At 36.8% G+C, this 14,980-nt stretch overlaps 1 protein-coding gene across 2 annotated transcripts; it reads right to left on the minus strand.

Annotated features, from left to right (window-relative positions):
• Positions 1 to 3,326: 3,326 nt before the first annotated feature.
• lancl1 (LanC antibiotic synthetase component C-like 1 (bacterial)) lies at positions 3,327 to 14,061 on the minus strand. 2 transcript variants are annotated; one of them, XR_013195431.1, is made up of 11 exons: positions 13,720 to 14,042; positions 12,526 to 12,624; positions 12,202 to 12,319; positions 10,580 to 10,787; positions 9,694 to 9,841; positions 7,886 to 8,032; positions 7,601 to 7,780; positions 5,767 to 5,943; positions 5,309 to 5,416; positions 4,697 to 4,775; positions 3,327 to 4,606 (listed from the first exon to the last, which is right to left on the minus strand). XR_013195431.1 is itself a non-coding variant. In XM_077205344.1 (11 exons), exons 2-10 carry the CDS (start codon positions 12,610 to 12,612, stop codon positions 4,699 to 4,701), a joined length of 1,215 nt encoding a protein of 404 aa, XP_077061459.1. In that variant the 5' UTR covers positions 12,613 to 12,624; positions 13,720 to 14,061; the 3' UTR covers positions 3,327 to 4,606; positions 4,697 to 4,698. The 2 variants fall into 2 exon arrangements, 1 of the variants encoding a protein (XP_077061459.1); XM_077205344.1 differs by having other exon boundaries at positions 5,309 to 5,381; positions 13,720 to 14,061.
• Positions 14,062 to 14,980: the final 919 nt, after the last annotated feature.

The raw sequence follows: 14,980 nt of genomic DNA on the forward strand, positions 1-14,980 counted from the left end.
ATAGCTAAAACACGTCATACATTTGGCAGCTCAATCATTAGGTTGTTCTGGCTTTCTCATAAGGGTAATGTCATTGCTTTTTAATGAAAAGGGATAGTTCTCCCAAAAAATTACAATTCTGTCATCATTTACTCACCCATGTGTGTTCCAAACCTGTATGAGTTTCTTTCTTCTGTTGAGCACAAAATAAGATATTTTGAAGAATGTTGGTAACCAGACAGTTGATGGAGCCATTGAATTCCATTAGTAGGAAAAAAAATTGTCAATGGCTACCGTCAACTGTCTGGTTGCCAACATTCTTCAAATTTTATTCTTTTGTGTTCAACATAAAGAAACTCATACATGTTTGGAACAAACAAAAGAGTGAGTAAATGATGACAGAATTTTCCTTTTTGTGTGAACTACCCCTTTAAGAGTTTTATATACTACATTTCATTCTCATGTGATATGAGTTTATGCTCTGATATCACACACTAACAGAGAACCAGTGCATGATCAGAGAAAGACTAGTATATTTATTAGGAGGACCACGGCTTTACCAGCATGTGCATAAGCTCCTCGCATATGACTTTACAATAACTGGAGTGTTGTGTGTACGTATATGTAGTACTTCAGAACTACATTTGTGATACTTTTTGGAGCTTAAAGCTTGTACATTCTGCAAAATAACTCATTATCTACTAGTTTAATCAACATTAGGGATAAAATATATTTTTCTTTGTTTGCAAACCAAAGGTTTTTGACATGAGTTTTTTTTCCTTCTTTTTTCCCCACGAATCAATGAGCCTGCCTTTGTTTTTTTCCAGAGGTAAATCATTAATATGCATCTCCAGGTCCCAATTTCACCTTTTTGGAAACACTACACTGAAAATAAAAGTTTAATAGAAATATCTAACTTTAATCTAAGCCTGGGGTCTCCAACAGGGGGTCTGCGTTGGCACAGCAAGGCTTCACGAAATATTATTTGATCTCAGCTGTTTCATGCTCCAGTCAATTAGATGTTTCTACAAACTACCATTGCAAGAAACATTCCATTCCCGCCCTGAGACATCGACTCTTCTCTCTGAACGCTGCAGAAGCCATGGATCTGCAGACCTCGCCCCTGCGCAGATGAGCTCTATATTTAGCCATTCTTTTAGGGGGTGTAGAGTTTCTCTGAGAGGAACGGTAGCACCTCAAGGGTGGTTGACACGTCTCAGGCCCTTACACCCCCATGCCCAACTAAGCGAGCAAACTTCAGACCGTAACGCTGCTGCTCAGGTTACTGGTCTCTGTTCTGACACAGGTTCAGTTTCTCAGATCTCTGGGATCGCCGGTGCAATTACACTCCACATAGAGCGAGACTGGCCTCGGATTAGCTGGAAGGAACACGGAGGAGTCCAGTGTTTAAAAAAAGCTGTCGTATTGGCCAAGCATTGTCCATCAGCCCTTGAGAAAGTATGAGCCTTATTTGGATTTGCCAGAGGGTTTCAAGTGAGAGTAAATGACCCGTCAACTCACTGATCTTTATATGTGAAATGCATAGTGGGCACCAGAAGACTGAGAGCGCTAGTGAAAAAGCTTGTTTTGCATTTTGATTACAAATTATATTTTCAGTAATTTATGGTAATGGTTTAGGATTTAGACTTTCAACACTTGTGGAAAAAAGGTAAAACAATCCTTTGTTCACTTCAAACTAATAAATAAGGCAAGTCTGCATCACCCTGATGGGATGTTGATGGACTGCGACATTTCTAATTACACCATTTGGGAAATATTTAATTCCTTCTCGACTTCCTTTGGATTGCCAGTGTGACTTAGAATGAATAAAAGTAAAGGGGATTTCACCTGCATTTATTTGATCAAAAATAGGATTCAGAAAAAACAGTAATTATGTGAATTATAAACAATTTTTTAAATATATATTATAAAATGCAATTTATTCCTGATCAATGCTGGATTTTCAGCATCATTACTCCAGTCACATGACCCTTCAGAAATCATTCTAATGCTGCTCAAGAAACATTTCTTACCATTATTAATGTTGAAATTTTTACTGCTTATTTTTTGAGGATTCTGTCTAATAGAAAGTTCAAAAGATTATTTTTTTGTAGCAATGTCAGTGTCTATAATGTTACTGTCAATTTAGCGCATCCTTGCTTAATGAAAGTATTAATTTCATTAAAAAAAAAACTTACTGACTCCAAACATTGACTAACATGCGTTAAACAAAACTACAAAAAAGCCAGTTTATGATAAGCTTTTCATCTTAAGTGTTAATATTTTTTAAAAACAAAGCACTCTGATTTAATACTTAATTTCCTCGATGTGCAGCATCTGTTAATACTTAAAATGTGATATGACATTATGAACATGTCATTATTTGTATTAATGAGGCAGAGCACCGGTATACAAATGTTTTCCAGAATCAAGACCTGAGATACGATTTATGGAATTTCAAAAAGTGAACATTTTAAGCTGCTACCCACTGATCGAACTGCTTAATTTGCAAACCGACAAAAAACTAACAAAAAAAAAAACAGTGGATTTACAGTGGATCATTGACTGGTTTGAAAAATGCATAAAGGAAGTACAGCTAAATGAAAAAAAAAAAAAGATTATTAGTTCCTTGGACTTTCCAAAGATCTGTACTAAATCATTAACTTGCAGGGTTGTATAGCTCCATCCAGTGGAGACAAACGTCTGTGGCACTTCTAGAAGCCTTGACATTGTTGAAGGAGCAGTAACGTTAAGCGATTTATGGACACTGTTGATATTTGTAAATCAGCCCAAAGAAAAATTCATTGGCTTGCCCGCAAAACGCACAATACAATACAAGAGTGGATGACTATCTTCCGTGACACTCAAAACTGCACTGCAACTACAACAGCGGTATATATTGGTTGTGTAAAGCATAGCAAAACTAATGTTACTTACATACGGAACAGAAACAACGCAACATCGACGTCTGTTTTCAGGCCTTCCCGCTTCGGTCTCGCCAGCGCTGGAAAGCCTTTCTAATATTACCGCGGGTTCTAAAGCTCTTGCCTCATCATAACCCTTCTTTTTCCAGTAATATTCCACTGACATTTTCTCTATTGTTATGGGTCAGCCATAGAGAGAGTAGTCTTTCTTCAAACATCCCTCTCTCTCCTCCCCCATCATGAGTGGACTTCATTCAATCCCTCAACTGCTGATTGGCTAACAAGTGTGTTGTGCTGCTCGGTCCGATCATAGAAATCATGATATCTATGGGTCCGATCCACTTTCAACAGCGTTTCTCAGAAATTGCTATTACCGCACCTTTAATGTGATGCGAGAATGACAACAAAGATAAAAATGTACTCTTTTTCTTATTTTTATTGCTGTGCAGATGAAAATATTAACAGATTGTTCCACCATTTAAAAAAAAAAAAAAAAAAATCATTTTGCAGCACATCCTCTGATATCACTACTAGTATTATCAAGAAATAAAAAAGACATTACTAATACAGAAAGCAAAGCATTGAAGGAATAGTTCACTCAAATTTAAATGATCCCATGATTAACTCACTCTCAAGCCATCCTAGATGTATATGCATTTCTTCTTTCAGTCAATCACAATCAGACTTATTAAAAAATACCCTGGCTCTTCCCAGCTTTATAATGAGTGAATAGTGCCCGAGTTTTTGAAGCTCATCCATCAATCATGAAAGCAATCCATATGGCTCCAGAGAGTTCATAAATGGCTTCTGTAGGGACAGAAGCGACAGCTTTTTGTAAGAAAAACATCCATATTTAAAACATTATAAACTATAACTCATGGCTTCCGGCCTTACACGCGATCACGAGTCGAGTTCCGGCGAAAGTGACCTTTGACCTGACATATAAAATAGGCGTAACATAAGCATAGGAGAGAATTGTTGAATGCAGATGCGCAGAGAAGTCACGAATTAGAAGTATAAAAGTCATAAAGAAAAATTAGGATTTTAATGTAAGAGAAAAGGTGCAACATCACACGTTGGTTTTACTTTTATGATGGATGGATGGATGGATGTGCTTTTTGGAGCTCAGGCACTATTCAATGGCATTACAAAAGTGGGAAAAGCCAGGATATTTTTTTAATATAACTCGTTTGTGTTTGGCTGAATGAAGAAAGTCACATACACCTAGGATGGCTTGAGTGTGAGTAAATTACAGCATATACATTTTTGGGTGAACTATTCCTTTAAGCTAACTGAAAGCATATTGACACTGTATTTTAGTGTTATCTTGAAGCAGTCACTTTGTGCAATTAGTTCACAAATTGAAAGAGATGTTAAACTTTATCTTGTTGTCATATCGATATATATTCTAACAAACACATCAAAATAAGTCATTTTCAATGAGTCTTAGTAATACAAATAATACTAACAAACATATACCCATAACATCAAAAATACACAAAAACAAAATAAGTTCAATCTGTTAAGCATATTTAAAAAGCTTCCCATTATAGTTCCAAAGAACCCTCATCTATAAAGCCTAGATTCCATCCAAAGCATGCAGACGCACAAGCAGAGTGAGACAGTACTATTCCACCATCAGAGGATGCGTTCTTCCAGCTCTAGGAAGCTCAAGCAAAAAAACCTCAGTGATCCGGAACAGTCTGGAAAGAGGCACTTTGAAGTTAGCAAGGGTTTTATTTGCATAATTAATGTCTGGATAGTCAAATGTTTCAAATCAGAGGTGTAGTTACCTTTACAACTCAAAAGCAGGGAACTTGGCTTTAGTTGGCTGCAGCAAGTCAACCAGGAAATAAATTGTTCCTGCCATTCCTTCATGAGACAATATGATAAATAGTGAGGTGTTTAGTTATTAATTAAACCGGTGTAAAATAAAATGTTTGTAATCCTCACTATTCAGAATTTGAACACAAAACATACACAAACATAAAAACAAAAGAAAAAACTCACTTCTCATAAATAGATAAAATCATTTTAAAAATCATTTCAATTTTGGGGTCAGTATTTAAATAAATGCTGTTGATTTTTATTTATTTATCAAAGAATCCTGAATATATACACTGTATATATATATAAAAAAAATATATATATATCATGGTTTCCACTAAAATTAAGCCATTCAACATTGATAATAAATGAGTATATTAGAATTATCTGAAATAATGTTTAAGTATGTTAAACCGTTACTTTAAATTGTAAAAAATATTTCGCAATATTGCTGGTATCAAATTAAAGCAGCCTTGGTGAGCATAAGAAACTTAAAAAAAAACTGACCTTACAGACCCCAAACTTTTGAACGTTAATGTAAATATACATGTATAATGTTTACTCAATGTTTACTCTACCTTCAAACAATGAGAATGGTGTATCTGGAGTCCGGCAGCCATGTCTTCCATAATTCATGCACCAGTCTCCGAACTGCAGATGAGAAGACATCAAATCCCATCATGCCTCTGTACACACAACAGGCAATGACAGGTCCCCTCCTGACAGCACAATGATTTATCACCGCAGAATATGCTTAAGCATATGCTAATGAATTAACTCCATGACAAAGTTATTTTACTATTATTATAGGGATTTACTCTTTAAAATGATTGTAGTTTTCCCTGGAGTCGACTTATAATGCTAGTCAAGGTCTCATGAATCAAAAATAAAATTTCGTATTTCATAAATGAGTACTTCATGAAAATGTATTGCTACTGTACTGTTAAAATAAATGGACTTAAAAACCAATAAACTTTTATTAGACGCGTTCAAGAAAACGAACATGTATTCTAAGCTTGAGAGGGGTCAGACTCACCATGCAGGCTCTGTAGAGGTGTTTGAGATCCTGCGTGACCTTGTAAAGGGCCAAGAAGCCATACGCGTTTCCAGCAGCTCCATGACAGAGACCGTAGCCCTTCTTCACCAAACCCCTCTGCCAGATCACCTCTCCACACTGCAGAGCATCCTCCAAATACTGCCTCACACCAAACACCTGAGGAGGAACACGGCTTATACAGACTTCTGTTCTGGACACCAATATGACGCTTCCATGCGTTTGCAAGCAATGCATTCGGCAGAAAATTATTCAAAAGTATAATCTTAGATACTTGTGAATAACTTCAAATTCTTCAAGTCCAAATACTTTGAGGCTTCTGTGTAATGTGGTTTACTCACACTTGATGGGACTGTAATACAAACAGTTAAAAACTAGGGCTTATGCTGAACTAAAAAAATAAATAAATAAAAACCCACTTTCCACTCACTGGTGAAAGGAAACATTGTCAACCTCAGAATTCTGCACTTTCTAAGGTTTAAGAAAATCATAACAATGGCAATGACAGGATTTCACGAGTAGCTTGTGAACAGTGTTTCCTGTGCTGCTGTAACGGACAGAATAGGACATAACCTACATTAAAGAAAAGCTCTATTCAATCCATGATAAAGTGAAACAAGACGGACTTGGGGTATTTTGCAAAAAACAAACAAAAACACCACACATGAACTGGTTTTGCAGCAAGACAATCAAATTTTATAAATACTAAAGAATTAACTAAACTGACATTTTTAAAAATAAAGCATTTCAATAACTGATTGATAATAATGCTAATTTAAGAGAAAAAATGTCAGACGTAGGGATGGGTATCATCCAAATATTTTCAATATCGATTCCCGTTCCTGAACAAAGCTTTTTTCGTTACCAATTTTATGAAATCCGTTATATGGCATATAGCACTGGCAAGTCGACTAATCATTATGAATGTGTCAGGAAAAAATAGCAAGGAGACATTTTAATTGTTTATTAATAAACTAGTGTTTGAGTCAGTGTTGACTACAAAGATGAAGTTGACGTTGTTGACTCATCTCCGCGGTATAGTGAACGTGTGCGCGCCTATAGAGAGTTTACGTAATCAGAGTATTTGCCTTCGTTTCAAATTGGTTTGTTTAAAAGTAGACATTTCAAGCTTTCCATATGCCTAATTCTCATGTCTGAGGCAAGTAGCCTATACGCTGAGTTTTGGTTCATTTGTGACACGCTCCAGTTCTTGCAGTTCGGAGACGGAGCAACTTTCTGCTTTCAAGTTTATTCCGTGCACTGTCAAGTGCTTTAAGTGTCAAGATTTGATGTGTTATCAGTCTTGGCAGCAATCATATTGTCGCAAATATTGCATCGTGCGCTGAAGGCATCGAGACTGGTCAAATGTAGCCACACTTCGGATCTTTTCCACTTCTTTTAATCTATAGGGGATGGAACGCTTACACACTAAAGCCTCACGTGTGAGCCACGTCTCCGGCGTAAACTAGTGTTTTTCCTTGATGCCTCGCCGCAGCCAATCATGCAGCATACTTATTGGCTCAATGATCTTCATGAGATTAAAATGAAATTTGGTACCGAACGACAAGACATTTTTTGATACTCGTATCAAACTCAATACCCATCCCTAGTCAGACAGACTTAGAGGTTTTTGCAAAAACACACACATATATATATATATATATATATATATATACATATATATATATATATATATATATATATATATATATAAATCATGAACACACATATATAATTTCACACTTTTAAAGAGTGACCGTTTGAGACTACAGATGACTAAAACTTCAAAATAAATCACTGACGTTGAGATCTGTACCTTAAAAGCCTGTATCAACATGTAGATAACTCCTGGAGAGCCGTGACACCAATGCACAAGAAGATCCCGAGAATCACCGACACATGGTGGGTAATTGCCTGATTGAAACTTCAGCTGACACACATAGTTCACACTGGGTTTGACTAGATACGAAAGCCTGTCCTCTGCAACAAACCCAGGCTAAAGAGAGAAAATTAGTTTGTTTGAATGACTAAAGTTATAGTTCTTTATTGACTGAGGTAACAACCAATTGTTGGGTAATGTATGTATTGTGAGTGAGCTCACCTGCATCAGGTAGTAGTAGATCCCTGACAGGCCATGGGCGGCACCCACATACTCCTCCTGATACCACTCATACATTAGAGGGCTTTGTTCCTGGATCTTGTTCCTCTGAGACTGGGTCTGCCCTGAAGCCATTACAGCATCACAGATCTGAAATAAATGCACATGAGTCTTGTTAACTAGGGCTGTCGCGGTGAAGGAATTTCCCTTGCGGTAATTTTGAGTGGCTCGATAGCGCGATATGCCGTATTATTGGCATTTATTTATTTGTTGCTATAGAAATAAGCGTTACAATGTGATCAGAATGCACAAAAACGAGGACCTTTTCAGTAACCAATGTAATCGAAACTAAACAGCGTCTCTGCGCATTGAAAGGCTGTCACTCAGCGCGCAGCATTGTTACAGCAACGAACTATCTTTGAGTGAGTCATGACCGTTCATTCAACAAACACATTCAAAAACGATGATTCATTAAAAGATAGATGTAATGAAACAAGGTGTTTTTTTTTAAAAGTGACCAGCAATGCGTCGCATGGGTAACACTGAAGCTGATGCTTCACTTAGAGACCAATGGCATTGATTCAATGTGTGACTCGCGTAGATTTTTTTCTCCCCTCGGCTTCCTCCTGCTGTGGAATACTGATCAGTGCTGTAATCGCATGCGCTCAGTCGATCTTATACACTGTCTGTTTAGGCTTAAGTGCAAATCACCATGATAAACAGTCTTGTTATCATTATTAACTTATTTAGCATTCAATACACATGCACGAAGTTCAAAACAAGAAGGGTATAGCCTTATGAAAAAAGAAAACGCGTGAAAATCACGGTTGCTTGCATTCCTCTGTGGTTGGCTTGTCAGTAGTGCGGTACTACAATATTGCAGTATCGCGACAGCCCTATTGTGAACCTGAAAATATTTTGAGATTGTCAGCCATTCACATGTTGAATGGTCAGTTCCAAAATATATAGTAAGATTTTTTTTAATTCTTTTGAATTTTATTTTGAAAATAATATTGAAAAATATAATCAAGTCATTTATTCCTGTGACGCAAAGCTGAATTTTAGCATCATTACTCCAGTGTCACATGATCCTTCAGAAATCAATCTAATATGCAGATTTGCTCTTCAAGAAACATTTCTTAATATTATCAATGTTGAAAACAGTGCAGCTTAATACTTTTTGGAAAAAAGAGGATATGTTGATAAAGAACAGAATTTATTTGAAATAGAAATGTAACATTATAAAAGCCTTTACTGTCACTTTATCAATTTAATTAATTTTGACCAATTTTATTCCTTGCTGTATAGAAGCATTAATTATATTAAAAATATTACTGAAACCAAACATTTGAAAGGAAGTGCATATATATATATATAACTATTTCTACATTTATGACCAGCCATTGAACACTGTACATCCTTTAAACAAGAAATAATGTAGGCTTTGCTTTATCCATTTGGATTTGATTGGATTATGAATGTTAGGATACAAAATCAACTTTTGAAATTGAATATAAACAACAGATATTTGTGATATATTATTTTTCACTGCCTGCATGTTCATGGTTACATCAACAGATGACAGAAGTAATTGTATAGACTGAGAAATGCATTACATTTGACTTAAAACTATGACTTTTCTCAATAAGACCAGAGGCATTTATTGATGTAATAAAAATTGTACATTTTGGTCATGTTGAGTATAAGTTGTTTTCTTTATCATTCATAACTCATATTAACCATGCATCCGGTGTTAAAATATGATTTAATGCACTTTTGTTCAGGTTTGAGGCCAAATAAATGTGACTGACCTGTTGAATGTATTGAATGGGGATCTTCTCCTGCTGAAATTGCTGGTTAATGAACATAAGGGAGTAAAGGTAGCCCATTCTCCCATAAAGCAGCTCATCAGGAAGACTGCCCTTCCCCTGCACTACAGACTGGTATAACTGCAGCAGCCTGGAAACATTCGAGCAAATAGATCACAATAAGATCCTCTGGGAATGAAACCCTGTCAAGACAGGGAAAGAGAAACAGGACACAAAAAGAGCTGAGCTGCCCTATAGACCAAAAAAATCCTCCACATTTCACCCTCATCCTGGAATCCTAGTATGAGATTTTTAATGAACACAAGCTCTTGGGAGTATTCCAGGACAATTCTATTAAAGTAGTATTAAGCTATAAACAAGAGGGCAATACAAAACATACAACACAAGACATTAGACTCAATGTGGACAGCAGACAACAAACAATACATTTTGATAGTTATTCCTTCAACATATCGTATTTTTGGACTAAAGTAAATTATATTTAACTCTCCTAATTTATTTAAATAATCAACATTTCCAATGTTTATCACATTTACATGGGTCAGTGACAAATAAGGAGGTCCGAGAGAAATCCTTTAAAGAGTAAAAGCAGTGACCTTTAAAGAGCCACTGATAATCTTTTCCTTTAAGAAATTCAGTTCTTTAATAAGACATCTGATTATTAAGTCGAATCCACAAAAACTATCAAAATACATTTTAATTCAGAAATACCAAAATGGTCCCTATGAAGTACATTTTAATACATCTTTGAATAGAAGAAACAATATATAATTCATTTTTAATATGATTTAGATGCGTAATTCTAATTTGAAGAGTAATGTCACCGACCCAACACATACACAAAGATGGAGGTAGAGCAGGGTCAGACCTGTTCACACACTCCTCAGCCTCATGGGGTTTCTGGAGGCGATGATAGACCACCGCCGCTATAGCCAGCGGCCCTGCATCCCCGCACAAGAAGGTCACCCAGCGCTGGGTTAAACTCCTCAGACTGTGGTTGACATAGTCCAGGGCCCTCTGGAGGTAAGAGGGATCTCCATAGACACTGTGGAGATGCAGGTAAAGCAGGGCAATGCCTGCAGTTGGGGGAGGGGGACTTAGCAATGCGGGCCACGAAGTTTCATGATATAAAACCATGAACATGAGTAGTGAACTAAAATAAAAGCATTTAAAACAAATACTATAATCATATTTCAATATATTGGAAAAAGTTATACCAGCGCATGCCTTAAAGGAATAGTCCACCCGAAAATTGTACATTTTTTTCACCTTCATGTCGTTCCAAACCTGAATGACTTTTTTTCTTCTTCTGCTGAACACAAAGGATGGTATTTTGAATTTGGTATTTTTTGTTCTTACAATGGAAGTTAACAAGAACTGAAACTGTTTAGTTACCAACATTCTTCAAAATACCCTACTTGTGTTCAGCAGAAGAAAGAAATGCATTCTACTACTTATAAGCAACTTGCAACAGGGTTCTACAAACATTCCCACGGCAACCGCTTGCGTGTCATGCTGAATGCGATTTTTTTGTTTAAAAACGAACTGTACATAAGAGACGGAAAGATGCAGATAACCATACATTATTTAAGGTAATTTCTATTCATTACGATATTGACATATGAACTGTTCATAAAAATAAACACTAGATGTCGCCTTGGGGTTCTAAACATGCGTCAAAACCGCCGCCATCTTGGAACAGGGGTATTGTCATAGGAAGTAGCTAGGTAACGCTGAATTCATGGATGAGGCCCGACTTTTGTGTTGCGTATGGATGTTTACACGAACGAAATCTAAAAACCAGACAGCAAGGGATTACATTTCACAAGATTGTGAATTTTTTTTTATTTCTCTGGACTCTATAATAAATACATGTCTGACCGTTGGAACGAACCAAAACAACTAGAAAAACCCATTCATGACGATTTATGGTGATTTTATTTCCGTTAGACATTTTCCTACATTGACGCTGATGAGGGGCTCCCCTGTTTCAAGATGGCGACTCTGTTGACGCATTCGTTCCAATGAACTGCCGTAGCCAAGGCGACATCTAGTGTTTATATCTATGTGAACTGTCGTCAAGTAAGCTTAATGCTTTCCCCGTTGCGAACATGCACTCTTCTAAACTGTAGCCTACTGGTGCTGCACTGCTCTAGTTGACTGCTGCGTCTTTTTCCCGAAAATATCAGGTTAACAACAAACCTTTAGAAAACGTAATTCACACTGCATGGTATCGGATGTTGGTATGGAAGCATTTTAATGAGTTTGAATACACGCGCCCAGTATTATATTTATATTGGTGCATCCCTATATTGTTGAATATCTAAAGTGGTTGAGTAAATAATGACAGAATTTAAATTTTTTGGGTGAACTATCCCTTTAAGCAGCCCCATGTATAGAGGCTGATTCCAATGATCTAATGCCATATACAATTTCACTAAACATGCATTAATAATTCTTTTTTTAATACATCTGCTAGTGTGTTCTCACCTGCCCAGCCAGTGTAGCCAGTACAGTCTCTGGGGTCAGCGGTCTTCAGTCCATTCTCCATGATTGCCATAAGCTCACCAATCTTACTGCTTACACAGCTGGCAAAATGCTGGGTCAACTGCACAGAGGAAAAATAAGATTTATAAATCAGATATTATAACGAATACAGGCATGACAAGAGGGTAAACAGTGTATTACTGTAATTCAGGGAAGGCTATGAATGATTACCATATTCATATATACTATGGTATACCAAATATTTTAAAGATCACCATAGTATTTGTAAGATTTAGTAGTACTGTGCCGCTTTTGGGAATCACTTACATTTCCCTGCATGTCAAACAGGTCTTGTGCACATCCAGGCCCAGTGTAATCTAGGTAGGGATTCTTTAAGGCCCGTGGTTCAGACATTTTTGGAGTGATCTGGAAAAAAGCACAGACTCAAAAAAATCAATAGATATAGAGGATAGATGCACTGTCTAAAACTGATAATTCTGGTCCTCGATTCAGATTGGTTGAGGCGTGTTCGAAGCTACTGTTATGATGGCAGCGTAAAATAAAACCATACACCGTGACCTCATTACATCAATATTACTGCGCCACTGCGTCTGTTGAATTGTTTCTGAAGAACTAACGTTACATTGCTTGAAGGAAGATTCAATTTGTTATCAAAATGATGTTTTTTGTTGCTGCGTGTTTATTTTATGAATAAATTAATTATTTTATGGACCAACCGTTTTATAATAGCAATAACGTTATGCCCCGTGAAGCCGTGGTTAATAGTGAATTTAAATAAGCTTTAGCCGCCTTTCCGCGATCTCAGACATTCGGAGAAGTAAGAAGAGAGATGCCAGCCGATTACTTCCCAAATAACGTTACGTAGCGAAAAACATTGTTTATTTACACTGTGATAATGCACAGTCGCACCAATATAACCAAGTTAAACGCCGTCATTTCGAATTAATTCCACATATAGCTCTTAATTAACGTTGGACCTTTGTAGTCTACTGATAAATCACCAAAACAGGTCAAACATCTTCAAGATATCGTAGAAAGACTTTGATTTCCGAACTGGTTTTCGTTAGGCTCAGCCATCGCTGTTAACGGAAAAAAAAGTTTATCCTGCGTGGGCCAATCCGGAAGTTAAAACCCGGAAGTGTGACATTGACCAAAAAAAAATATATACGTGCTGCTTACGCGTGCGGCGTGAAACAGGCTTCTTCAAGGCCTTTCGCATGAATACGCACAGGCCCGTTACACAATAGTAAGATGGAGATGATCCCACCTTTGCTTAACTGTCCGGTTAATAAAACTGCAATCATGTATTTGTGAATAATATTTATGAAGTAAAACTGAGGTCTAGAAATACACGAAACCATTTTACACTCTCGAGCGATACGAGGCTAATTGTAGCAAAAGCACAGAACAAATATACATAGATTATACATTTGTTAATCAAATGCGGACTAGCTACATAACTTAAAAAACAATGTTTTTTTTTAGTAACAGCGAACATACCGTAAATGAGTGCGCTGTAGAATTCTTCACGTCTGATCACTAATGATGTCCGGTTCTTGAACGAATGGTTCTTTTGAACCGGTTCTTTTTAGTGAACTGGTCGAACTAATTCACCAAAACGGAGTAAACCGTTCTAAACGGTTCGAGTCTCGAGTAAGCACTAATTCACAAGTTACTAAAGCTACTCACTTTCGGTCGTGCCTAACAGTCACTCCGACTCGAAATAAACCAGTATATGTGTCTCTAACAATACAGTGAACTGAGATATGCTGTGCAGCGCGAACTGATGAGCTCGAACTGCTAATACTGAGCATGCGTGCGGTGCTCGAGTCGGGACAGACCGGAAGCTCTGCTTATATGTCTCACTGCAGCCATCTGGTGTTCAGGAGGTTTACTACACTATTTAGCTGAGGCCACTGAAGTGAGACTGTTCACAGCTGAGAATAAATAGCAAATAACTTTTTTGTTTTTATTTTGAGATTTCCATTGCATTAAGTGGTAAGGCCAAAGTTTCATTTTCACAATGTTATGTAAACTGTGATCCTCAATAAGAAATTTAAGATGCATTGCTTCTATTATTGTACTAGAATGCCATTCGATTATGTGTGTGTGTGTATATATATATATATATATATATATATATATATATATATAGCTACAGTTTCTCGCTTCTCAATTAAGAAGGTATTAAAAATAATAGTAAAATAGCCTACACATTTTTATTACAATAATTTATATGCTTAATATTTTCAATAATATATAATTAAATGCGAGTAAATAAAATACATTTGCATTCATCTTGTTCAGCTTTCAACTTTGACTAGTTAATTCATTTCATGAATTCTAATATTAAGACACAGATAAAGTTCAGATACTTAGAAAAGCATATCTCATCTTCCTCTTCACAATACCCATAGATTTTCTATAGGGTTAACGTCAGGCGAGTTTGCTGGTCAATTAAGAACAGGGATACCATGGTCCTTAAACCAGGTACGGGTAGCTTTGGCACTGTGTGCAGGTGGTAAGTCCTGTTGGAAAATGAAATCTGCATCTCCATAAAGTTGGTCATCAGCAGGAAGCATGTAGTACTCTAAAACTTCCTGGTAGACGGCTGCGTTGACCTTGGACCTCAGAAAACAAAGTGGACCAACACCAGCAGATGACATGGCACCCCAAACCATCACTGACTGTGGAAACTTTACACTGGACTTCAAGCAACGTGGATTCTGCGCCTCTCCTCTCTTCCTCCAGATTCTGGGAC

The sequence above is a fragment of the Siphateles boraxobius genome, unplaced genomic scaffold (assembly GCF_051911475.1).
Source record: "Siphateles boraxobius isolate OS27281-9 unplaced genomic scaffold, OSU_SipBor_1 53, whole genome shotgun sequence".
In the NCBI taxonomy this organism is placed as follows: domain Eukaryota; kingdom Metazoa; phylum Chordata; class Actinopteri; order Cypriniformes; family Leuciscidae; genus Siphateles; species Siphateles boraxobius.

Excerpts from the sequence above, each read along its gene's own strand:
- lancl1 (XM_077205344.1), bottom strand. The coding sequence starts at position 12,612 with ATGTCTGAACCACGGGCCTTAAAGAATCCCTACCTAGATTACACTGGG. Across the intron at positions 12,320-12,525 it reads TGTTTGACATGCAGGGAAAT|TTGACCCAGCATTTTGCCAG; the intron begins GTAAGTGATTCC and ends TCCTCTGTGCAG. Across the intron at positions 9,842-10,579 it reads GCTGAGGAGTGTGTGAACAG|GCTGCTGCAGTTATACCAGT; the intron begins GTCTGACCCTGC and ends GAATGTTTCCAG.